The sequence below is a fragment of the Crotalus tigris genome, unplaced genomic scaffold (assembly GCF_016545835.1).
Source record: "Crotalus tigris isolate CLP2741 ecotype Arizona unplaced genomic scaffold, ASM1654583v1 scf7180000017950.1190679, whole genome shotgun sequence".
Classification (NCBI taxonomy): Eukaryota; Metazoa; Chordata; class Lepidosauria; order Squamata; family Viperidae; genus Crotalus; species Crotalus tigris.
The window spans coordinates 1-24363 of NW_024096740.1; the positions used below are offsets into that span (position 1 = coordinate 1).

The following is a 24363-nucleotide window of genomic DNA, read 5'->3' on the forward strand; positions in this document are numbered from 1 at the left end:
ATAATGTCACCACCAAATCATCAGCAAACGCTTTCAACCTATAATCAATCTCATTTATTTTTATTCCTTTTAATCTAGAGGATTCTCGAATTTTAATAAGTAAGATTTCCATAGTTAATACAAATAACAAAGGGGATAGAGGACAACCCTGTCTAGGACCTCAGGCAGGTAATCCTATACCAGGGGTAGGCAACCTTGGCTCTTTTATGACTCATGGACTTCAACTCAGCTATGCTGACTCAGGAATTCTGGGAGTTGAAGTCCATGAGTCATAAAAGAGCCAAGGTTGCCTACCCCTGCCCTATACCATTTTGGACAAATGGCTGTCCAGTTTCTTCTTAAAAAACTTCAGTGTTGGAGCATTCACCGCTTCTGGAGGCAGGTTGTTCCACTGGTTAATTGTTCTCACTGTCAGGAAGTTTCTCCTCAGTTCTAGGTTGCTTCTCTCCTTGATCAGTTTCCATCCGTTGCTTCTTGTCCTGCCTTCAGGCGCTTTGGAGAACAGCTTGACTCCCTCTTCTTTGGGGCAGCCCCTGAGATATTGGAACACTGCTATCCTGTCACCCCTCATCCTTCTCTTCATTAAACTATAACAGAGAGCTTTGAAATGAGATGACCGTGTTAAAATGCCATTTCCTCCACACACCCCGAAAGAAAGGAAAAATGTAGGAATACTTCATGGATGCTCATCGTTAGGCTGCCCAGTGCAGAGAAGGGCAAAATGCTCCTTTTTTGTACAAGATCTAAAAGAGCAACATTTTTTTCTCTAGGACTGTGGCCAACCTGAAAAATGCTGAGGCTGCTTTCAGGCGTGGAGGAGCTACATCGGCAGCCCAGCTCTCTTTGAAGCATCTTTTGGAGGCTGGAGACAGAGTGTGTGGCATACCCACACTAAACTGTCTGCACCTGAGTGTGTGCTTAAAAGGGCTTCAGTTTAACTGAGCTGAAAGGGCTGAAAATCAGCCAGATTCATACATGCGGTGTTGACCCAGGAAGCTAATGTTTCTGTTGACAGTCTTGAGCAGTGGTTCTCAACCTTTTTAATGCCGCGACCCCCAACCGGTCGTAAGTTGAGGACTACTCAACCGGTCGTAAGTCGAGGAGTACTCAACTGGTGCAGCACCATTTGCAGAATGGGACTTTTGGCGGGCTCAGCAGGGCAGAGACAGCCTGGACAATTCCTATTGGCTTTTGAAAGCCAATAGAATTAGACTCTATTCAAGAGAGTCTATTCTATTGGCTTTCAAAAGCCAACAGAATAAAAGGAAGTTGCACAGCTAAGGAAAAGGGGGGAAAAAATGGCGGACTGCGTTGTTTGGCGACCCCTGTGAAATGGTCGTTTGACCCCAAATGGGGTCCCGACCCACAGGTTGAGAACCACTGGTCTTGAGGGAGCATATGTGGCTATGTCATCATTGTCCATACAGGCCTCCAAGGTCATTGCAAGTTCCTTGCGGAAACACCTCATGTCCCTGAGATAGCACTCAATGTCTTTGGAAGTCCTCCTAGTCCAGTGGTGGCGAACCTATGGCACGCGTGCCAGAGGCGGCACTCAGAACCCTCTCTGTTGGCACGCGCACCACCACCAGCAGCAGTTCCATCAGTCTGTCACCGGCGCCCGGAGCAGGAGCCCCCCTCAGCACAAAGGAGGCGAAGCATTTTACATGTGTCCATGCGCACATGGGGCCACGAGGACGCACATACTGCAAATGGGGCAGGGCTAGTGCCTGTGTGATACTAGCCCTGCCCCGTTCGTGTGGTGCAGCGCCTTGTATCTGTATCTTGCGTCGCGGCGGCAGCCTTTTTTTGCGCCTTGCAGCATGGTGGTCCATTTTTGCCCCCCCCCCGGTTTTTGCATGCCAGAGGCAGCACTCAGAGGTGCCTCCCTGCCCCCCCCCCGAGGGCACCATAATGCTGATGCGGCCCTGGCACTTTGCATAAAAAGTAAGTGGGTTTGGTTGCGGTTGGGCAATTGGTCTCAAAAGGTTCACCACCACTGGTCCTAGTCAGTCCTGACTCCTTGTTCAAGTGCTTGTGTTTAGGCAGCCGCAGTGTTTCTTCAAACCTTGACCATTAAGGCATGCTGGCTTCAACCACAGAATTCCACATGCAAGGCAATGCTGGCTTGGAATTCTGGGAGTTGAAGTCCACAGCCTTAAAATGGTCAAGGTTGAGAAACAATGCTCAGAGAATGGTTTGCCCTGCTTTCTTCGGAGGAATGACTGTGTGAGAGAGAGGGGGGACCTGCTAGGCCAAAGAATCCAGCTGGCTTTGTGCCTGAGGCAGGACTAGAACTCAAGGAATCCCCCGTTTCTGGACTGATGCCTATAAACCACTACAGCACACCAAACTGGGTCAGGTGTTAGATTGCGTGAACTGAGAATTTTTCATGCCCCCCTCCTATTCACAGTGCTTTCCCTCCCACACATTGATCTTTCCACTGAGCTTCCCTACCCTAGGAGGTTTTGGGCCTGTGTTCTGCTGAAAGGGGGATAAGAAAAAGGGCCATTCTTTGAAGAACCGGGAGATTTATTGAGTCTCCTCCTTCCATCCTATTCCTCCTTTTTTCTTCCTCACCTCTCCTTCATTTCCCTTCCCTTTTCTCCTCTTCCTTCCTCTTATTCATTTTTTTCCCCTTCTCCTCCTTCCTTCTTCCTCTCCCTTCCTCCTTCATCCTCTCCTCCCTTTTCCCTTCTTCTTTCCTTCCTCTTCCTTCTCCCCCTCCTACTTCTCCTCTCCCCTTTCTCCTCCCCCTCTTCCTCTTATCCCTCTTCCTTCTCCTCCTTCCTGCTCTTCCTCTCTTCCTCCCTCTCTCGTCCTCCTTCGTTCCTATTCTCGCCTTCCTCTCCACTCTCCTTCTCTTCCCCCATCCCTCTTTCCCCCTCCTAGTATATATTATTAGTGAAGTGGATTGAGCAGGCCATTGAAAGCCGCGTCTTTGCAACCGATCAGCAAAAGACCTTTCAAGGAGAAAATGGACAATTCAGAGCTACCTTTCTCCTTGCAGGGAGAGCGGGGAATCTCTTCTTGCACGAGACCCGACGGGGGGGGCGGGGGCGAATCCTTCCCCCCCCCCCCAAGGGCGAAAGGTCCGTCTTCAACCCCGCCTGCGCTGGTGACCAATGCTCAACCAGGGGCCGAAGCAGAAAAAACCGTGTCCGCGATCCTGCCCCCCCCCCATTTCCGAAACACCCAGACGGGAACGTTCCTTCGCCGTGCCTCATTTGCATGAAAAAGTAGCCCCACCCCCGCTGGGCACAGGAAAGCGCCCTAAAGGGGGGAAGCACAACAGCTCCTACCAAGGATTAGACAGGCGTAGGCAACCTCGGCTCTTTTATGACTCATGGACTTCAACTCCCGGGAATTCCGAGTCAGCATTAGCTCAGCTTGGGAAGCCTCTCCTCAGCATGGCTTCGGCTCAGGAATTCTGGAGTTGAAGTCCATGACCCATAGAAAGGGTCAAGTTTGAAGACCTTGTCCAGAGCAGTGGTTCTCAACCTGTGGTGGGGACCCCATTTGGGGTCGAACGACCATTTCACGCGGGGTCGCCAAACACGCAGCCGCCATTTTTTCCCCTTTTCCTTAGCTGTGCTCCTCCCTTTTATTCTATTGCTTTGAAAGCCAAATAGAATAGACTCTCTTAAATCGAGTCTAATTCTATGGCTTTCAAAAGCCAATAGGAATTGTCCAGGCTGTCTTTGCTACTGCTGAGCCCGCCAAAAGTCCGATTCTGCATACATGGCTTTCAAAAGCCAATAGGAATTGTCCAGGCTGTCTTTGCTCTGCTGAGCCCGCCAAAAGTCCCATTCTGCAAATGGTGCTGCACCAGTTGTCCTCGACTTACGACCGGTTGAGTAGTCCTTGACTTACGACCGGTTGGGGGTCACGGCATTAAAAAGGTTGAGAACCAATGTCCTAGACAGTCACTTCTCTGAAATAATATAGGGCAGGGGTAGATCACCTTGTCCCTTTTATGACTCGTGGACTTCAACTCCCAGAATTCCTGAGCCAGCCATGCTAAGGGGAAAGGGAGAGGTTTCCAAGCTGAGCCAGGCTGGCTCAGGATTACCTGTGGCAGGTGGGCTTGCTTAACGTTGGCAGATGGGGAGAGGGTAGCACTGAGGAGGCTTGTGAAGTGGCTGAGTCCATTTCTGGCAGAGAGGTGGGACTTCTTTAAAAAAAAAAAGAACACCTGGTTTACGATTTAAGATTCAAGTTGACATCACGGTTTAGGTGCCGCTGACTCGGGAATTCTGGGAGTTTGAAGTCCATGAGTCATAAAAGAGCCGAGGTTGCCTACCCATGGCTTAGACCAGTGTTTCTCAACCTTGACAATTTTAAGGCATGTGGACTTCAACTCCCAGAATTCCACAGCCAGCATTGCTGGCTGTGGAATTCTGGGAGTTGAAGTCCACATGCCTTAAAATTGTCAAGGTTGAAAAACACTGGCTTAGACATTTCGCGGGGAGGGGGAGGAGCCAATCTTGGGTTCTTCCCCCGCTGGGCCAATGCGCGGGAGGGAATTTAATTGTCAAGGGGCGTGGCTGCTTGGAGGAGGCGGAGCCCGAGAGGAGCCACCGCCCCGCTCCCGAAGCCCCGCCCCACCCTCTTTTCTCCCGTTCGGCGGCTGAAGTCACCTGGATTGTCTCCGCTGCCTTTCCTCCGCGGGTCCTCCTCGCCTGCTTCGGCGCTGGATCCTTCTTCGCAAGAGGCTGCTTCCTCGGCCCCGATTCTGCCAGGTAGGGATCCTTTCCCCCACCCCCACCCCTCCGGCCTTCAAGTGCACTTTGCAAAAATGGGCTGAAATGCAGTTTAAAACCTATTTAGAGAGAATTGAAATGCAAATGGAAGGAAGTGTTGGCTTTTGCTTTTCAATCGAAGACGGAAAGGGTTCCAGCCGGGCTTGTTGCAAGGACCACACAAAAAAAAGAAAAAGAAAAAAAAAGAATGAAATTTAGATGCGCTGTGAGTAAAGGGTCCTAACGACTTAAAAGCCAGCCATCCTACAACCCCCCAATCCACATCCTAAAAAGCCACTGACAACAGGCGCTATAAAGACCACACAAGAGAACAGCAACACACGTGTGCGCACACACACACACCCACCCACCCACCCATCCTGCTGGAGAGAAGTTCCCTGAAGATTGGCTCCAGTCTGAAAGTTGGGAAGACAAAATTGACCCACCCGGATTGGATCCTGCAAAAAAGGATATTTATTTATTTATTCGTTCCCAAAAGCAAATTGCTCAGCTTCTCCCAACCCAGAGGAGATCCTCTTTGGGCTTAACCCCTGAAGGAGAGGAATGAATATTCCTTGGTTTATTTTTTATTTATTTTTATTTTTAAAATTTATAAGCCGCCCCACTCCCAAAGGACTCTGGGCGGCTAACAATAAAAAACACATAAAACATAACAAACAACAATACAAAAACAATCATCCAGGGGTAAGGTTTTATAAACCCCGGGCCTGGCGGAAAAGCCAGGTCTTAAGTAGCTTACAGAAGACCAACAGGGTGGGAGCGGTCCTAATCTCGGGGGGGGGGGGGAGCTGATTCCAAAGCGTGGGCGCCATCACAGAGAAGGCCCTCCTCTGCGGCCCCGCCAAATGGCACTGCTTGGTCGAAGGGGCCCGAAGGAGGCCCAGCCTGTGGGATCTAACCGGACGTAGGGAACTATGAGGTAGTAGGCGGTAGTAGGTTTTTAATTCTTAATATTTTGCTTGTTTTTGTTTGATAAAAACTGGACCGGAATTTCTGTAAATCGATAGCTTCATTGTTTGGCCCTGAAGAGGCCCCTTGTTGACGACTGACGGGTGTTTCACAAAAGACAAGATAGGAAACGGTAGAAGAAGATTGAGAAAGAAATGCAGGAAAAGGGGAACTAGCCTGTAAATGAGAGAATGGAGAAAGAGGGAGCGGAGGGACCTCAAACTGTAGCACCGAATGAAGGGGAAATGATGAAATAGAACAGTATTTCCCAAACTTGACAATTTTAAGGCATGTGGATTTCAACTCCCAGAATTCCACAGCCAGCGTTGCTGGCTGTGGAATTCTGGGAGTTGAAGTCCTCATGCCTTAAAATTGTCAAGTTTGGGAAACACTGAAATAGAAGAATGCAGAAAAACCATGTTAGTTTCTTATTTGCTAAAACCTGAAGGCCGTGATGTAAAATTGGGTTTCTCCTCCAAGGCGGGGATCAGTCTTCATCCCAAAAGTTACAGCTCCCTCAGCTAAACCATGATTAGTTTAACCATGATTTGGGCAGCTTCCATTCCTGGTGGAGTAATTCCAGTCGCTGGGTAGATATAATACATTAAGCCAAAAGGAACTGGATAAGGACAGAGCCCAACGTCTGACCGGGGCAAGTAGGACCATCAGGGGGGTGGGGGGTGGACAACATAAAGCTTTGGAGTCCTTCATGAACAGAGATACAGGTAATCCTTGAGTTATGACCACAACAGAACCCCAAATCAACACTGCTAAATGGGAGAGGGAGTTGTTTGAGTGGTGCCTCGTTTGATGACTTTTGCCACAGTTGTGAAGCAAATCACTGCCGTCGCTAAATGAATCATGCAGCCGTTAAGCCTCGCTTCGTTGGTTTTGCTTGACAGAAGCCGGCTGGGAAGGTCGCAAAAGGCGATCATGGGACCCCGAAATGCTGCAACTGTCATAAAGATGTGCTAAATTACCAAGTATCTGAATTTTGACCATGTGGCTATGGGGGTCAAAAAGTGTGAAAAGTGGTCATAAGTCACCTTTCTCACTGCCATCAGAACTTCGGACGCTAAACAAATGGTTGTAAATCAAGGACTCCCTGTACCACTCTCACTAAAGCAGGGGTAGCAACTTTGGCTCTTTTATGACTGGTGGACTTCAACTCCCAGAATTCCTGAGCCAGCTTGGCTCAGCTTGGAAACCTCTCCCTTTCCCCTCAGCGTGGCTGGCTCAGGAATTCTGGGAGTTGAAGTCCACCAGTCATAAAAGAGCCAAGGTTGCCTTGTTGTTGTTAGTTGCGAAGTCGTGTCCGACCCATTGTGACCCCAAGGACAACTTTCCTCCAGGCTTTCCTGTCCTCTACCATCTTCTGAAGTCCATTTAAGCCCCTGCACTAAACCATAAAGCAGTGGTTCTCAACCTTTTTAATGCCGCGACCCCCAACCGGTTGTAAGTCGAGGACTACTCAATCGGTCGTAAGTCGAGGACTACTCAACTGGTGCAGCACCGTTTGCAGAATGGGACTTTTGGCGGGCTCAGCAGGGCAGAGACAGCCTGGACAATTCCTATTAGCTTTTGAAAGCCAATAGAATTAGACTGTATTCAAGAGAGTCTATTCTATTGGCTTTCAAAAGCCAATAGAATAAAAGGGAGGAGCACAGCTAAGGAAAAGGGGGAAAAAATGGCGGACTGCGTTGTTTGGCGACCCCCGTGAAATGGTCGTTCGGCCCCAAATAGGGTCCCGACCCACAGGTTGAGAACCACTGCCATAAAGGAACCACAGGAAGCCATTTTAGGAGTGAGGCCAGGTTAATCTGTGATGGCCCAAAGAACAACGCCCACGAATACGTACACAGGACGTATTGTTCACATGTATGGACCCACCTGACCCACGCAAGTCTCATGGGGGTCATTACAGTTGATCTGACATGTCATCTGTAACACACACACACACACACACACACACACACACACACACACACACACACACGTCCCAACCGAGCAAAAGAAAGGCGGAAGCCATCCCTCTTCCGGCAGGCAAATGGGGAGCAACAGAGACACTGGAAGGCAATCCCTCCCCTCTTGCTAAAAAAGGGGAAGGGGAGAGCTTGGGTCAGCTCCATAAGGAAGATCCCAGCAATGATTTGATTGAGGTGGGGGGGAATTGAGGCTTTGGGGATCCCCTCGGGGCTCATATAAGGGATCTCCTAGCTCAGAGGTAGGCAGCCTAGGCACTTTTATGACTCGTGGACTTCAACTCCCAGAATTCCTGAGCCAGCCTGGCTCAGCTTGGAAACCTCTCCCTTTCCCCTCAGCATGGCTGGCTCAGGAATTCTGGGAGTTGAAGTCCACGCGTCATAAAAGAGCCGAGGTGGCCTACCTCTGTATTGTTTGGGCTGTTTTGGGGTCATAAAGAGCCGAGGTGGTACAGCAGTTAGAGTGCAGTACTGCAGGTCACTTTAGCTGACTGTGTTCAGCAGGTCAGCGGTTCAAATCTCACCGGCTCAAGGTTGACTCAGCCTTCCATCCTTCCGAGGTAGGTAAAATGAGGACCCAGATTGTTGGGGGCAATGTAAATATATATATACATTGCTTACTGGTGTACACCGCTTAGAGAGTGCTTGCACTTAAAGCGGTATATAAGTCTCATAAATAAATAAATAAATAAATAAATAAATAAATAAAGAGAAAGAATCTTCCTCTTATCTTCACTTCTTTTTCCTTCGTTCAGCTGGAGCTGCCTGGAAAAAGCCTCTTGCCAAATCTTGGCCTGCAGGGCCCTTCAAGTGAACAGCCTCCAGAAACGATGCAACGGGGAAAACCCTTGGAGCCAAATCCCCCTCAGAGGAACCGGGAGAGACTCTCCACGTGCTCTGAGTGTGGGAAACCCTTTGCTTACCGGTCCCTCCTTTTGATCCACCGGAAGCTGCACACGGGGAACAGATCCCATCTGTGTTCGGCATGTGGGAAATCCTTTCCTGAAGCGTGGGCCTTTGCCCAGCATCTCAGGAGCCATCCTGGACTGAGGCCTTACAAATGTGGAGAGTGCGGGAAGCGTTTTGCTAAAGGCTCGGATCTTGGAGCCCATCAGCGGATCCACCAGGGAAAGAGACTTCGGGAATGCCAGAATGGGCGGAAAAGACTGGGCTTGTCTCAGAGCTCAGAGCTGCTTCAACATCAGGAAATCCACCCAGGAGAGAAATCTTACAAGTTCGGGCCAGGCGGGAAGGGCCTCCCTCAGAAGTCACAGCTTTGGCTCCATGAGAAGGATCACCCAGAAATAAAGTCTTACCGATGCTTTGCGTGTCAAAGAACCTTCCCTGAAATTTCCTCTCTTCGGAAACATGAGAGTCAGCACACTGCTCCGGGAAGGGGAGAGTGTCCAGAATGTGGGAAGTTTTTCACTTGGAAATTAAGCCTGGTGCGACATCGGAGAATTCACTCTGGGGAGAAACCCTACGAATGCCCAGAATGTGCGAAGCAATTTACGTATTCTCATGATCTTGTAAAACACAAAATGACGCACAAAGGAGAGGAATGTGAGGAGGGTGGGAAACGGTGTCTCTCACGGACACAGACTGGGATTCATCAGAGCAGCCACACAGGAGAGAAGCCCTACAAATGTGGGGAGTGTGGAAACTCCTTTGTTCAAAAGGGAGGCCTCTTTGAACATCAGAAGATTCACTCGGGGGAGAAGCCCTTTCGGTGCATCGAGTGTGAAATGTTTTTTTATACAAGAGGAGGCCTCAAACGCCACGGGCAGGTTCACAAAGGGGCAAAAGATTACAAATGTTTAGACTGTGGGGCAGCGTTTGCTTATTTGTCGACCCTTAGAAAACACAACCGCATAAAGCACGTCGGAGTGACGTCCCTGAAATGTTTGGAGTGCGGTAAGTGTTTTTCCAGGAATGACAGCCTTTTGAGGCATCAGAGAATTCACACCAGAGAAAAACCTTATAAATGCCTGGAGTGTGGGAAATCTTTTGCTTACAAAGACTATCTTAAAGTCCACGAGAGAGTTCACACAGGAGAGAAGCCTCACACCTGCAGGGACTGTGGGAAGGACTTCGTTCGTAGTTGTGACCTTCGGACTCATGAGGAGATTCACACAGGACTAAAACCTCATAAGTGCTTTGAGTGCGGAAAAACTTTCGGTTGGGGTTCGTCTCTTCGGAGGCATAAGAAAACACACGGCAGGCAGAAAAAAGAAGCCCAAAAGAAAACACATTAAAAAGAAAATATGCAACTGGAAGGCCAAATAGGACTGTCCGTTTTGGGAGGGGGAAATGGCATTAGGATTGAGACAAAAATAGAGCCTTTGTGTATTTTTATGATGGATACGAATTGTATGTGATTGCAAAATAATTACATTAAGGCTGGAATGAAAACAAAAAGGATAGGTTAAGACAGGAACAATCTCTTTATTTACACATAACTAAAGGAATAGGTCTCCCCAAATTACAAAGTGACTTCACTTCATATGCAGTTCAAACATTTGGGTTTGGAATGTGTTCTCTCATTGGGTAGCATAATTTGAGTCCTAAAGCATCTAGAGCAGTGGTGGCAAACCTATGGCACGCGTGCCAGAGGCGGCACTCAGAGCCCTGTCTGTGGGCACGCGCACCATGCCCTAGAGATGGCAACCGTCTCTTCAACCAGCCGCCTAACTCGCGGAGGTCCCACGTGGCTGGATGCATCCCAGCATGGCTGGTTTCCCTCCCCCCCTCCCATCCCTCCTGGCCTCGCATGCCCTCCTTTTCCTGGGCACGACCCACTGCATCGCCTCCTCAGCTGTCGGCCGGCCCTCCAGCTCAGAGGCGGCTTCTCTGAACTGCTGGCAGCGGGCTGCACAGCCCCAGAGTGCGCCAGTCAAGGGGCCGGCAGGCTGTGGCTACTGACGGACACTGTCAGTCCCCATGTGCTCACTGTGTGCAGGGGCCGATGGTGTCAGGCAGCAGTTGCCCCAGCCCCTGCCTCACCTTGCCCTGCGACAATGGCACCCTGCCCTGCCTCACCTCACCTCACTCCGCAGGACGAGCCTCCTGCCCACCACCCCACCTAGCAGAGACCCCCTGGATCACTCCCAACCCTGCCTGGCCCCCACAGGTGTTCCTCCCCACAAGCAACATCGAGTTGACTACACCTACCTTGGCCACACCCAGCCAGTCTGCCATGACCACAGCCCCGCCCACCCAGTGGGCCCCACCCACCTGGCACCGGGCGATAAATAAGTGGGTTTTGGGTTGCAGTTTGGGCGCTCGCTCTCTAAAAGGTTTGCCATCACTGATCTAGAGAGCATGCTCAGTAGCTATACTTGTAATCTGTAATAGTTCATATTATCCCACAATCTTAGATCTTCTTAACTAATAAAAAATCAAGAGGTGCGTTTCTCATAACAAGTTTTCAGATCATTATAGTTCAGTGGTTCTCAACCTTTTTAATGCCGCGACCCCCAACCGGTCGTAAGCCAAGGAATACTCAACTGGTGCAGCACCGTTTGCAGAATGGGACTTTTGGCGGGCTCAGCAGGGCAGAGACAGCCTGGACAATTCCTATTGGCTTTTGAAAGCCACTAGAATTAGACTCTATTCAAGAGAGTCTATTCTATTGGCTTTCAAAAGCCAATAGAATAAAAGGGAATAGCACAGCTAAGGAAAAGGGGGAAAAAAATGGTGGACTGCGTTGTTTGGTGACCCCCGTGAAATGGTCGTTCGACCCCAAATGGGGTCCCGACCCACAGGTTGAGAACCACTGTTATAGTTTGACTTTCTGGGCAGTTCTCATCTCTGGCCAATTTCTTGCTTGCCTACTTCAAATAAATAGAAATACTAATCAAAGGCTTTGCTGGTAACAGTTGGTCAAAGAGGCCCCTTCCCTTGCTCCATCATCTAAACCAGGACTGGGGAACTATGGCCCTTTTATGATTTATAGACTTCAACTCCCAGAATTCCTGAGCCAGCCATGCTGAGCCATTCTGGGAGTTGAGGTCCACAAGTCATAAAAGGGCCATAGTTCCTCACCTCTAATCTGTAACAGTTACAAACCACACCAAACCACATGCTGGCTGAGGAATTCTGGGAGTTGAAGTCCATGAGTCGAAAAAGGGCCGAGTTTGAAGACCCCTGAACCACACTAATGGTGCTCAACAGTCACAGACAAATGACTTTCAACTGAACATTGTGAAACACAACGCTCCCACCCAGGCTGGCAGGCAGTAGCCAGAGGGACGAAGCTGCCAAGTTTGGATCCAAAGAAGAGACCTGAGTGGGCGGGTTTCAGGATTCCTTTTATCCCCCCCCAAAAAAAGTCCTTGCTTTGCTCTGTTGATTGACAAGACTGGCAGCTACTGATTTACAAGCCTGGTAGCTGTTGCTAGGATTTGGGGGAGGGAGAGAGGGAGGGGTTTTCCATGTGCTGGGGCCCAACTTCTTTTGTCTGATTCAGGTGACCTTTTTCCCTTTGTTTTCTTAACAACTTGGTTCCTTTTTATATCTCTCTCTGATCTATCTCCTGAAGGGATCTAGGCAAGATTCCTAGCTTTTGATCATCTTCCTTCCTGCCTGCTTCATCTTTAGGTATAGAATGCTTCAGTCTAGTATCGAATTACCTAGATCAGTGGTTCTCAATCTTTTTAATGCTGTGACCCCCCAACCGGTCATAAGTCGAGGACTACTCAACTGGTCATAAGTCGAGGACTACTCAACTGGTGCAGCATCATTTGCAGAATGGGACTTTTGGTGGGCTCAACAGGGCAGAGACAGCCTGGACAATTCCTATTGGCTTTTGAAAGCCAATAGAATTAGACTCTATTCAAGAGAGTCTATTCTATTGGCTTTCAAAAGCCAATAGAATAAAAGGGAGTAGCACAGCTAAGGAAAAGGGGGAAAAAATGGTGGACTGCGTTGTTTGGCGACCCGTGTGAAATGGTCGTTCGACTCCAAATGGGGTCCCGACCCACAGGTTGAGAACCACTGGCCTAGATTTTTATGTGATTTCAAAATAATTATGTTAAGGCTGGAGCCCGGGTGGTGCAGTGGTTAGAATGCAGGATTGCAGGATAATTCAGTTTACTGCCAAGAATTTAATCCTCACCTGCTCAAAGTTGACTCAGCCTTCCATCCTTCCGAGGTCGGTAAAATGAAGACCCAGGTTGTTGAGAGCAATATGCTGACTCTGTAACCGCTTAGAGAGGGCTGTAAAGCACGGTGAAGCAGCATATAAGTCTAAGTCAGTGTTTCTCAACCTTGACCATTTTAAGGCATGTGGAATTTAAGGCAATGCTGGCTGTGGAATTCTGGGAGTTGAAGTCCACATGCCTTAAAATGGTCAAGGTTGAGAAACACTGCTAAGTGCTATTGCTATTTCATTTAGAGTTTGGTTTGGAAGCATCACTGCTTCAGACAGGAAAGCAGTGCAGAGAGTGGTGAGGATGGCAGAAAAGATCATTGGCAGTTCACTCCAGGACATAGCATATAAGCGTTGCTTGAGCAGGGTCCACAGTATTGTCTGAGACACTACACATCCTCTTCACAACCTGTTTTCCTTGTTCCCTTCCGGGAGGAGGGGGCTTCGTGGCATCTGAAGCAGAACATCCAGATTCAGTCAGAGCTTCATTCCATCCTGTATCAGCCTTGTGAACTCTCAAGCTTCCTCTTTCTGCTATGTATTCAGGATGGACAATGATTAATATTTATATGTATATTTATGTAAGAGGGTAGGTATATACATACAGTAGCCAAAATTGTGGAAACCTTTTTGGGAAAAGTGTACAGTAGAAATGCCACCTTTGGTTAAGTCTCCACCCATTTTTCTTCTAATTTCTTTATAGCTGTAGCCTTGTTCACTTAATAATACTATTTTACATCGCTTTCCGGGTGACCAGTCAACTCTTTGCACCATTACTTCAATTTTATTACGTTTTACAAGCTCACTAACTGAAAGAACACACAAAAACCCCAACCAACTTGATAGCGATCACATAACACGTTGACAAATGTCCTCCTCTCAGCTTCAATACATGACATCAATAACTGAATCCTACTATGATCTGATTGGCTCATTGCCAAAACAAGATGACACCTGATTGGCTCTCTAAACCAGTGGTTCTCAACCTTCCTAATGCTGTGACCCTTTAATACAGTTCCTCATGTTGTGGTGACCCCCCCAACCCTAAGGGGTCTCCAAGCGCACCGACACCGCCCACTCACCCGCCACGCCCAGGGCTCAGTGCACCTCGCCTCACTTCCGAAGGTTGCCAGCCTGCCCGGCTCCAGATGGCCAGGGAGGGGTGGCAGGAAGGCCGCTCCACTGGCTCTGCCCAGCCTGGTTGGAGAAGCGCCCAGGCGGGGAGAGAGAGAGAGCCAAGAGGGCAACAGCGCCGGCAGAGCTTAGTTCAGCCTCCTCTGCAGACAGGGACGCTAAGCAGCGCAACCTCCCTTAGGAGATGCTTGACGGAAATGAATCCGATTCTGCAATGGCCCCCAGCTCGAAGCCGTGCGGAGATGGATAGTGGAGCGGTGTCTCGCTTCCTAAGACCATCGGAAATATGTGTTTTCCGATGGTCTTAGGCAACCCCTGTGAAAGGGTCGTTCGACCCCCAAAGGGGTCGCGACCCACAGGTTGAGAACCACTGCTCTAAACACTCATGCTCATTGGCTACAATCAGATGAAGGAAAGGTACCCGATATCAACCTAAGCAAGTTGTGCTTCCTTTTTTCGGTTATTTGGCTCTAACCCAGTGGTTCTCAACCTGTGGGTCGGGACCCCATTTGGGGTCGGACGACCATTTCACGGGGGTCGCCAAACAACGCAGTCTGCCATTTTCCCCCCTTTTTCCTTAGCTGTGCTACTCCCTTTTATTCTATTGGCTTTTGAAAGCCAATAGAATAGACTCTCTTGAATAGAGTCTAATTCTATTGGCTTTCAAAAGCCAATAGGAATTGTCCAGGCTGTCTCTGCCCTGCTGAGCCCAACAAAAGTCCCATTCTGCAAACGGCGCTGCACCAGTTGAGTAGTCCTCGACTTACGACCGGTTGAGTAGTCCTCGACTTACGACCGGTTGGGGGGCGCGGCATTAAAAAGGTTGAGAACCACTGCTCTAACCTTTCATAGAATACAGTACAGATAATTGAACAAACTTACGTTGCATTACATTCTTGATTAAATTATCTTTCCATTGATACTTGATTTTATGGTACTACTCCAAAAATAAGTGTTATTAGCCATCAAACCTCAAAAATACACTTTTCCCAAAAGGTTTCCACAATTTTGGCCACTACTGTATAGTGGGTGGGCATCCTTAAATGTTTCCCCAATATTCTTATATCTTTGTGTTAAGATTGTATAACAGAAATCACCACACCAAAACAGAAACATTTAAGGTAAAACCATTTCCATGATCCATCAGATGGCTGGAGGTTACCCAAAACCTCCCGCATGTCCTCCAGGAGGTGGTTTACCTGCCTCACCTTTTCGTCCCAGCAGTCTCTGCGCTCCTCCTGACCCCACAGGAAGTCCTTTGGTAAAAGTACTGCTGGAGTACAAATATCTGCTCCCCCCCGCTCCTCCTTAACTCAGCTCTGCACCCCTGTTTTGGAAAAGGCAGTATTTTGTATTAGCCAAGGAATTTAGCAAGATAGGTTATTATGGTAATTATTCTGTAATATTTTACAATATCTTCAGCTCTCGGTATACAGGGAGTCCTCAACTTACAGCCATAAGGGAACCTGAACTTTCTGTTCCTAAGTGAGAAATTTGTCAAACCACAAGTTCATCTGTTGGTCACACATGAGTGTCAAGCATGAAGCTCTATTACAGGTAATCACATATGTCTTATGTCTTGCTTGTAACTAACCACAAATGTACTGCCGGAAACTTAGATGCTTTGGCAAGACACCTGTGACTTTGATCGATCAGAGGGGAGCAAGATGTTTAGCTACTTTAGCATAGCAACAGGGGGTTGTAATTCAAGTAACCAATTAATGCTAACAAGTTACATTTCCGTGTTTGGCTGCTTCTGAAGTATATATGTACTTGTTGTTCCATAAGAAGGGGTTCAGATGTTGCTACGACTATATTGCTCTGAACCTTTGCGCAAATAAAACCAACTTCTTTTGATTCCGGGGTCTGAGTCTTGTGATTTTCTGCAACACTTTAACCCTCGTATTTATATGTTTGGACAATGCTATGTTGTCCATTTCTTCACCTAGAAGCACTGGCACACTCCACCCAGACAAGCTGGCACAGTCTAGATAAGATAAAGAAACAGTCATCCACCTCCGTTGGAGGTCTGCCAAGTGTTATCTCAGGGAGGTTAGGTGTTTCCTGAGGAAGTTTCCATGAGCTTGAAGGCCTACAAATGCAAAGGCAATGATGACATAGCCACATTTGCTCCCTCAAGGATGTCCACAGAGACACTAGATTCCTGGTCAACAACTAAGTCAGGGGTAGGCCACCTTGGCATTTTATGACTTGTGGACTTCAACTCCCAGAATTCCTGAGCCAACATGGCTCAGCTTGGAAACCTCTCCCTTTCCCCTCAGCATGGCTGTCTCAGGAATTCTGGGAGTTTAAGTCCATGAGCCATAAAAGGGCCAAGTTTGAAGACCCTTGTCCTAGACCAAGTGTTTCCCAAACTTGACAATTTTAAGGCATGAGGACTTCAACTCCCAGAATTCCACAGCCAGCAACGCTGGCTGTGGAATTCTGGGAGTTGAAGTCCACATGCCTTAAAATTGTCAAGTTTGGGAAACACTGTCCTAGACAGTCACTTCTCTGATATGATATAGGACAAGGGTAGGCAACCTTGGCTCTTTTATGACTGGTGGACTTCAACTCCCAGAATTCCTGAGCCAATATGGCTCAGCTTGGAAACCTCTCCCTTTCCCCTCAGCATGGCTGGCTGAGGAATTCTGGGAGTTGAAGTCCACGAGTCATAAAAGAGCCAGGGTTGCCTATGCCTGAACTAAGTGAACAGTGAGTATTGATAAGTAAACATTATAAAGGTAGATATTTTTTTTTGGCCTTCTTTTCTTGTTTGTATTTTTAGTTTTTTTTTAAAAAAATAACGTTTTTCTTATTTTTTGAAAGTTTAAAAAGTTTCTTAAGCGCATATACATAATTTATATTTTTAAAAAAACAAAATAGATATCACAAACATTCACCATGACAAGATAGAATACCATCCAGGAAAGAAGTAAAGCGATGGATCTATCACTTTATATCACAAACATATATAGGCAACACAGAATATTAAAAACCTTCGCTGACATAGAAATCAACCTCTTGATTTGTAGATCTCTGGAAGAAAGCTGAAGCCGCTGTAAACTGCTCAGGTGCCAAGTACACGCCAAGCAGTGAATAAAACGTAATTTTAAAAATCCTTGCAAATCTTTGATATATGGAACATTCTTGTTTCATCTTTGCCTTATTCTGCCTTTGCTTGAAAAAGAGGTTACCTTTTAATTCAGCCATCCCTTTATATTTATATATTTTTTCTAATCATCACCTCCATATTTGTACTTTCCGTTGATAGGATAAGACTAATAATAATCAGGGGTTCTCAACCTTGGCAACTTTAAGACTTGTGGACTTCAACTCCCAGAATTCCTCAGCCAGCTGCTGGCTGAGGAATTCTGGGAGTTGGTCCACAAGTCTTAAAGTTGCCAAGGTTGAGAACCCCTGGATAAGTAACCAAAGGATTTGTTTACACATATTTTCCTGGTAGATAAAAACATTCACAACCAGGAATTTTGCCATTTCTTTGAATAAGAACAGACAGATTTGACTCTTCCCAAGAGGGGAAGGTAGCCCCCCCCATCTAATTGCAAGGGGCGTGGCTGCCTGGAGGAGGCGGAGCCCGAGGAGGCCCGAAGCCCCGCCCCCATCGCTACCATATTCCGCGATGCATTTCCGCGTCTACCCGGGAATCTCTCGATGCTGGATCGTTTGAAGGATCTCGTTCGCGCTTCTGCCAGGTAGGAGAGCTTCCCCCCCCCCCCCCGCCGGGAGAAAGGTAGCTGCGGATCCCGCTCTTCGGCTTGCCGGGTTTTCCTTGGGGAGATTCGGCTCTGGCGTCGCCTGCAGGGAGCGGATCCCTCCCTTCCCTCCGGGGGGGCAAAGGGGGGGTCCCTCCCCGGGCTGGATCTGCCCCCTCCTCGCCCGTCCCAGGATCCCTCTGAGGCTCCGGGTGGATCCGGAAAGAAGCTTTTGGGGCAGTTGCTTTCAGAAGGTTTCTCTGTGCTCCGTTTGAGCAGAAAGTCTCTGGACGTCCGTTTCTCTCCATTTGTGCAAATGTAATGTCTGTCTGGAGATCCTCAGTCATTCAGGTCGTGGTTGTCCCTAAAATGCTTTTTTTTTCAAACGGCAACTAACAACAACAACAATAATAGTAATAATAAAGTTGGAAGGGAACTTGGAGGTCATCTATTCCAACCCCCTGCTCAGGCAGGAAACCTGGTCTATACCATGCTTGCCCAATCTCTTCTTAAAGACTTCCAGTGTTGGAGCATTCACCACTTCTGGAGGCAGGTTGTTCCACTGGTTAATTTGTTCTCACTGTCAGGAAGTTTCTCCTTAGTTCTAGGTTGCTTCTCTCCTTGATTAGTTTCCATCCGTTGCTCCTTGTCCTGCCTTCAGGTGCTTTGGAAAACAGCTTGACTCCCCCTTCTTTGTGGCAGCCCCTGAGATACTGGAACACTGCTATCATGTCCCCCCTCGTCCTTCTCTTTGTTAAAGTAGACATACCCAATTCCAGCAACCATTCCTTATATGCTTTAGCCTCCAGTCCCCTAATCATCTTTGTTGCTCTTCTCTGTACTCTTTCTAGAGTCTCAGCATCTTTTTTACATCGTGGTGACCAAAACTGGATGCAGTTTTGCTAGACTTTCTTTGTTTTTCCTTGAAGGTGTTTCACTTCTCATCCAAGAAGCATCATAACTGAAGAAGCTTCTTGGAGGAGAAGCAAAAATGTCTTCCAGGAAAAACGAAAAAAGTCCGGTTGCCCTTTGAAAAAACATCTTGTGCAAGTTGATGAGAGAAGGGAGAAAGAGAGAGTTGTGAAAAAGAGGAGGAAGATTTCAGCCTTGGCCAGGACAGCCCTAAAGACCTCAAACTGCAGCACTGAATGGAAACGAAGGAGAAATTATGAAACATGAGAATGCAGAAAAAAATATAGTAATTTCATTTAAGTTTGCTAAAACGTAAAGACCATGATTGGTTAAATTGGCTTTTGCACCTTGCAAACTCCCTCCGAGGGGAAGGATGGGTCTTCAGGTCAAAAGTTAAAGATCCCCCTGTAAACCAGGATTAGTTCACCCAAGATGTATGCACCTACCCTCCTTGCAGGAATAACTCCAATGGTTGGGTGGATGCAACACACGGTTGAAGACAGATTCCAAAATCTGACCTGGGCAGGTAGGACAATTTGGTGGAAGTTTTGGCCAAAACCATCAGCCTCTCTTTCAGGAAATTGGCGGCGAAATTGACCCCCAATATGAGGCATTGCTGACCCTGATGAATAGACTTACACTCTCCCTAAACTGTAAAGGAACCACAGGAAGCCATTTTAGTGTTGATCAGACTAACATAAGTGGTCTTGAATTGTGGGAATTGGGAAACAGATGCCTTGCGTGTGTGAAGATGGTGAAGATAGAGCAACGAATCTCTGAGAGAAATTTGCTCTGGCCTCTCTGGGTATCACAATGCTTTCTTTCAATAAAATGTGCGGAAATTCCTTGGGTTCAATAATGAGAGGAAGTGATAAGGATATTTCACTAACTTCTCTGTTTATCTCTGTTCCACAGAGAATAGGCGTTTCCTTACTTGTCTAACCAAATAAACTAGAAATGCTTGCTGAAATATTGCAGGTGGTTTCTTCCCACCCTTATGGAGAATCCATCTTTGCTCAGAACTGATTAAGTTACTGAGTGTAACTTAGAGAGAATTGGAGACGGTTTGGGCTGTTGGTTTGAGTCTGTCAGGCTGGGTCTAACCCAGTGTTTCTCAACCTTTTTAATGTCGCGACCCCCAACTGGTCGTACGTTGAGGACTACTCAACTGGTCGTAAGTCGAGGACTACTCAACTGGTGCAGCACCGTTTGCAGAATGGGACTTTTGGCGGGCTCAGCAGGGCAGAGACAGCCTGGACAATTCCTATTGGCTTTTGAAAGCCAATGAATTAGACTCTATTCAAGAGAGTCTATTCTATTGGCTTTCAAAAGCCAATAGAATAAAAGGGAGTAGCACAGCTAAGGAAAAGGGGGAAAAAATGGCGGACTGCGTTGTTTGGCGACCCCCGTGAAATGGTCGTTTGACCCCAAATGGGGTCCCGACCCACAGGTTGAGAACCACTGGTTTGACCTAAAGATTGTGTATAACACTAGGAGGAGTCCATGTTAGTCTCTGATGGCCCAAAGAACCGTGTCCATCAATACCTACATAGTATATACCAGGGGTAGGCAACCTTGGCAACTTTATGACTCGTGGACTTCAACTCCCAGAATTCCTGAGCCAGCCATGCTGAGGGGAAAGGGAGAGGTTTCCAAGCTGAGCCATGTTGGCTCAGGAATTCTGGGTGTTGAAGTCCACGAGTCATGAAAGAGCCAAGATGGCCTACCCCTGGTATATACTATCTACATATATTGACTCTCTTGACACATACAAGTTATGTGGGGGTCCTTGCAGTGGGTCTCTCATCTGCATCACCACCGCCCCCAACTGAGTGAATGGAAAAGGCGGAGATCGTCCCAGTTCAGGCAGACAAATGGGGAGCTACAGGGATTCTGTCAGCCATCTCTTCTCTCTTGCTAAGAAAGGGGAAGGGACCTCTTAAATCAGCTCCATAGAGAGAATACCAGCATATTTTTTCAGATGGAATGAAATTGAGGCTTTGGGTATCCCTCCAAGGGTCAGGTCCCCTTAACTATTGTTTGGGATATTTTGGGGATCTGAATGAAGAATGAATCTTTGTCTTTCCTTCAGTTCTTTTTCCTTCATCCCGCAGGTGCCTGGGAAAACCTCTGGCCAAAGGTTTGCTTGCAAATTGCCTCTGGTTGCGAAGCACTGCAAGTGTGCAGCCTCCAGAAACAATGCAGCGGGGAAAAGCCTTTGATCCAAATCCCCCTCAGAGGAACCGGGAGAGACTCTCCACGTGCTCTGAGTGCGGGAAACCCTTTGCATACCGCTCCCTCCTTTTGATCCACCGGAAGCTGCACACGGGGAACGGATCCCATCTGTGTTCGGCATGTGGGAAATCCTTTCCTGAAGCGTGGGCCTTTGCCCAGCATCTCAGGAGCCATCCTGGACTGAGGCCTTACAAATGCGGAGAGTGCGGGAAGCGTTTTGCTAAAGGCGCGGATCTTGGAGCCCATCAGCGGATCCACCGGGGAAAGAGACCTCGGGAATGCAAGAACGGGCGGAAAAGACTGGGCTTGTCTCAGAGGTCAGAGCTGCTTCAACATCAGGAAATCCACCCAGGAGAGAAATCTTACAAGTTCAGGCCAGGCGGGACGGGCCTCCCTCAGAAGTCACAGCTTTGGCTCCATGGGAAGGATCACCCAGAAATAAAGTCTTACCGATGCTTTGCGTGTCAAAAAACCTTCCCTGAAAGTTCCTCTCTTCGGAAACATGAGAGTCAGCACACTGCTCCGGGAAGGGGAGAGTGTCCAGAATGTGGGAAGTTTTTCACTTGGAAATTAAGCCTGGTGCGACATCGGAGAATTCACTCCGGGGAGAGACCCTACAAATGCCCAGAATGTGAGACGCGATTTACGTATTCTCATGATCTTGTAAAACACAAAAGGACGCACAAAGGAGAGGAATGTGAGGAGGGTGGGAAACGGTGTCTCTCACGGACACAGATTGGGATTCATCAGAGCAGCCACACAGGAGAGAAACCCTACAAATGTGGGGAGTGTGGAAACTCCTTTGTTCAAAAGGGAGGCCTCTTTGAACATCAGAAGATCCACTTAGGGGAGAAGCCCTTTCGGTGCATCGAGTGTGGAAGGTTTTTCCTTACAAGAGGAGGCCTCAAACGCCACGGGCAGGTTCACAAAGGGGCAAAAGATTACAAATGCTTAGACTGTGGGGCAGCGTTTGCTTATTTGTCCACCCTTAGAAGTCACAGCCGCATAAAGCATGTAGGAATGACGTCCCTTAAGGGCGATAGAACAAATGCAGAAGTGATGTCCTTTACATGCTCGGACTGCGGTAAATGCTTTTACAGGAAAACGCATCTTTTGAAGCATCAGTTCACTCATACCGGAGAAAAACCTCATCGGTGCCTGGACTGCAGGAAATATTTCGCTCAGAAAGAATATCTTAAAAGGCACGAGAGAGTCCACACCAGGGAGAAACCTTACAACTGTGGGGAATGTGGCAAGGCCTTTGCCCGCAGCCACGATCTTCGGGCCCACGAGCAGATTCACACAGGGATAAAGCCTTATAAATGCTCAGCGTGTGGAATGAGTTTCACTCATACGTCATCTCTTCGGAGTCATAAGAAAACACACGGCAGTCGGAAAAAATGAACAGAATGTGGGAAACAGGAGGAGTCCGTGCCCATCAGGGAATCCACACAGGGGAGAAGCCATATAAGTGTCGGGAGTGTGGAAAATGTTTTGCTCAGAAAGTAGCACTTTGGAAACATCCAAAGGTTCACTCAGGAGAGAAACCCTATAAGTCAGGGGTGTCAAACTCAATTTCATTGAGGGCCGCATCAGCATTGCGGTTGCCCTCAGGGGGCGGGGGTGTGTGGCCAGAGTGGGTGCGGCCTACTGGGTGGGCATGAACAGAGTGGGTGTGGCCTACTGGGTGGGTGTGGCCAGCTCTACATCGTTTGTGTCAAGGGTGCCTGTGGGGGCCTGGGCAGAAGTGGGACAGATCTGAGGGTCTCTGGCAGAACGGGGTGGGACCAGGGCAAGTGCCAAGGCATGGTCCATTGGAGGAGCCTCACTGTTCCTCTCAGGCCATGCGGGGGGGGGGGGGCTTAAGGAGCTAAGACTAAATGTGTTTCAGCATAGCCACCACAAAATTGTACTTTGGCTCCTGGCTGGCCTGGGCCAGGGCAGAGAGGGACGTTCCCTCACTGTTTCCAGGATGGCTTCGCGGGCCACATGAAACCACTTCACGGGCCACATCCAGCCTGCGGGCCTTGTGTTTGACATGTCTGCTATAAGTGCATCAAGTGTGGAACATTTTTCTGTCAAGAATCAACCCTTAGAAAACATACGAAAGTTCACATAGAGCAGGGGTCTTCAAACTTGGCAACTTTAAGACTTGTGGACTTCAACTCCCAGAATTCCTCAGCCAGCCCTGGGAGTTGAAGTCCACAAGTCTTAAAATTGCCAAGTTTGAAGACCCCTGACATAGAGGATAAAATTACAAATCTTTAAACTGCTAACTATAAATGTCTCCACTACAACCTCTGCCTTCCCTTATTTGTATAGGGAGTCCTCAAGTTACGACCAAAATTGAGCCCAACAAATACGTTGCTGAGGGAAATGTTTGTTCAGCACGTTTTTGCCCCATTTTACAACTTTTCTTGCCACAGTTGTTAAGTGAATCACTGCCTTTGTGAAATGAGTAACGTGGTGGTGAAATGAATCTGGATTCCCCATGGACTGTGTTGGCCAGGAAGTCGGAAAAGGGAATCACATAACCCCAGGATAGTGCAACGGTCATAAATACGAACCAGTTGCCAAGCAACTGAATTTTGATCACATGACCATGGGGATGCTGCAGTGGCCTTAAGTGAAAAACGGTCATAACTCGCTTTTTCTGGTGCCCTTGTAACTTCCAGCGGTCATTAAATGAACTTGTAAGTCGAGGGCTGCCTATATTCTCACATTCACACATGGAAGGACTCTCAGGAGAGACTTGCCAAGCAGCCTGATCATCTCACTCTTGGACTACTGCCATGCGTTCTACATGGGGCTCCCCTTGGAGAGCATGTCAGAAGCTTCAGTGGGTGCAGGCAGTCCTTGGGGCCCCTCGAATGACCTATGTTGTACTAGTGCAGGGGTGTCAACCTCAGTTTCACTGAGGGCCGCATCAGCATTGCAGATGCCCCTGGGGGGGCGAGTGGGTGTGGCCAGAGTGGGTGCAGCCTACTGGGTAGGCGTGGATGGAGTGGGTCTGGCCTACTGGGTGGGCGCGGCCAGTTCTACATCATTCACGTCAAGGGTGCCTGTGGGGAGCCTGGGCAGGAGTGGGACAGATCTGAGGGTCTCTGGCAGAAGGGGGTGGGACCGGGGCAAGTGCCAAGGCATGGTCCACTGGGGCAAGTGCCAAGATGGCCACCACAAAATTGTACATTGGCTCCCGGCCGGCCTGGGCCAGGGCCAAGGCAGCGGGGGCCGTTCCCTCACTGTTTCCAGGATGGCTTCGCGGGCCACGTGAAACCACCTTCGCGGGCCGCATCCACCCCCCCCCCAGGCCTTGTGTTTGACATGTCTGTACTAGTGCTCTATGGATGCAAGTAAGTCAGAAAGAGAGAAAGAGAGAGAGAGAGAGAGAGAGAAGAAAAAAGAAAGAAGAAACGAAAGAAAGAAAAAACAAAAGGAAGGAAAGGAAGGCTTTGTTAGCAGAGAAAACAAACTTCTTCACAGTCTCTTGTATTTTTAGCAAAGACATTTGAAACAAGTGTAAATTA

The 24363-nt window shown here is 48.3% G+C and overlaps 2 protein-coding genes across 2 annotated transcripts; both read left to right on the forward strand.

Annotated features, from left to right (window-relative positions):
• The first annotated feature begins 4661 nt into the window (after positions 1 to 4661).
• Positions 4662 to 17076, forward strand: LOC120308792 (zinc finger protein OZF-like). The gene is made up of 3 exons (XM_039345281.1): positions 4662 to 4739; positions 8446 to 9868; positions 17009 to 17076. Exons 2-3 carry the CDS (start codon positions 8521 to 8523, stop codon positions 17074 to 17076), a joined length of 1416 nt encoding a protein of 471 aa, XP_039201215.1. The 5' UTR covers positions 4662 to 4739; positions 8446 to 8520.
• A 513-nt stretch (positions 17077 to 17589) lies between these two features.
• On the forward strand, positions 17590 to 22476 carry LOC120308791 (zinc finger protein OZF-like). The gene is made up of 2 exons (XM_039345280.1): positions 17590 to 17689; positions 20716 to 22476. The coding sequence occupies exons 1-2, from the start codon at positions 17649 to 17651 to the stop codon at positions 22238 to 22240; spliced, it is 1566 nt and encodes a 521-aa protein (XP_039201214.1). The 5' UTR covers positions 17590 to 17648; the 3' UTR covers positions 22241 to 22476.
• The last annotated feature ends 1887 nt before the right edge of the window (positions 22477 to 24363 follow it).

What these genes read in the sequence shown, in the direction of transcription:
- LOC120308792 (XM_039345281.1), top strand. Translation starts at nt 8,521, where the DNA reads ATGCAACGGGGAAAACCCTTGGAGCCAAATCCCCCTCAGAGGAACCGG. An exon ending in TGAGTGCGGAAAAACTTTCG is followed by an intron (nt 9,869 to 17,008) that starts GTTGGGGTTCGT and finishes CTTGATTTGTAG; the next exon opens with ATCTCTGGAAGAAAGCTGAA.
- LOC120308791 (XM_039345280.1), top strand. Translation starts at nt 17,649, where the DNA reads ATGCTGGATCGTTTGAAGGATCTCGTTCGCGCTTCTGCCAG. An exon ending in CTCGTTCGCGCTTCTGCCAG is followed by an intron (nt 17,690 to 20,715) that starts GTAGGAGAGCTT and finishes TTCATCCCGCAG; the next exon opens with GTGCCTGGGAAAACCTCTGG.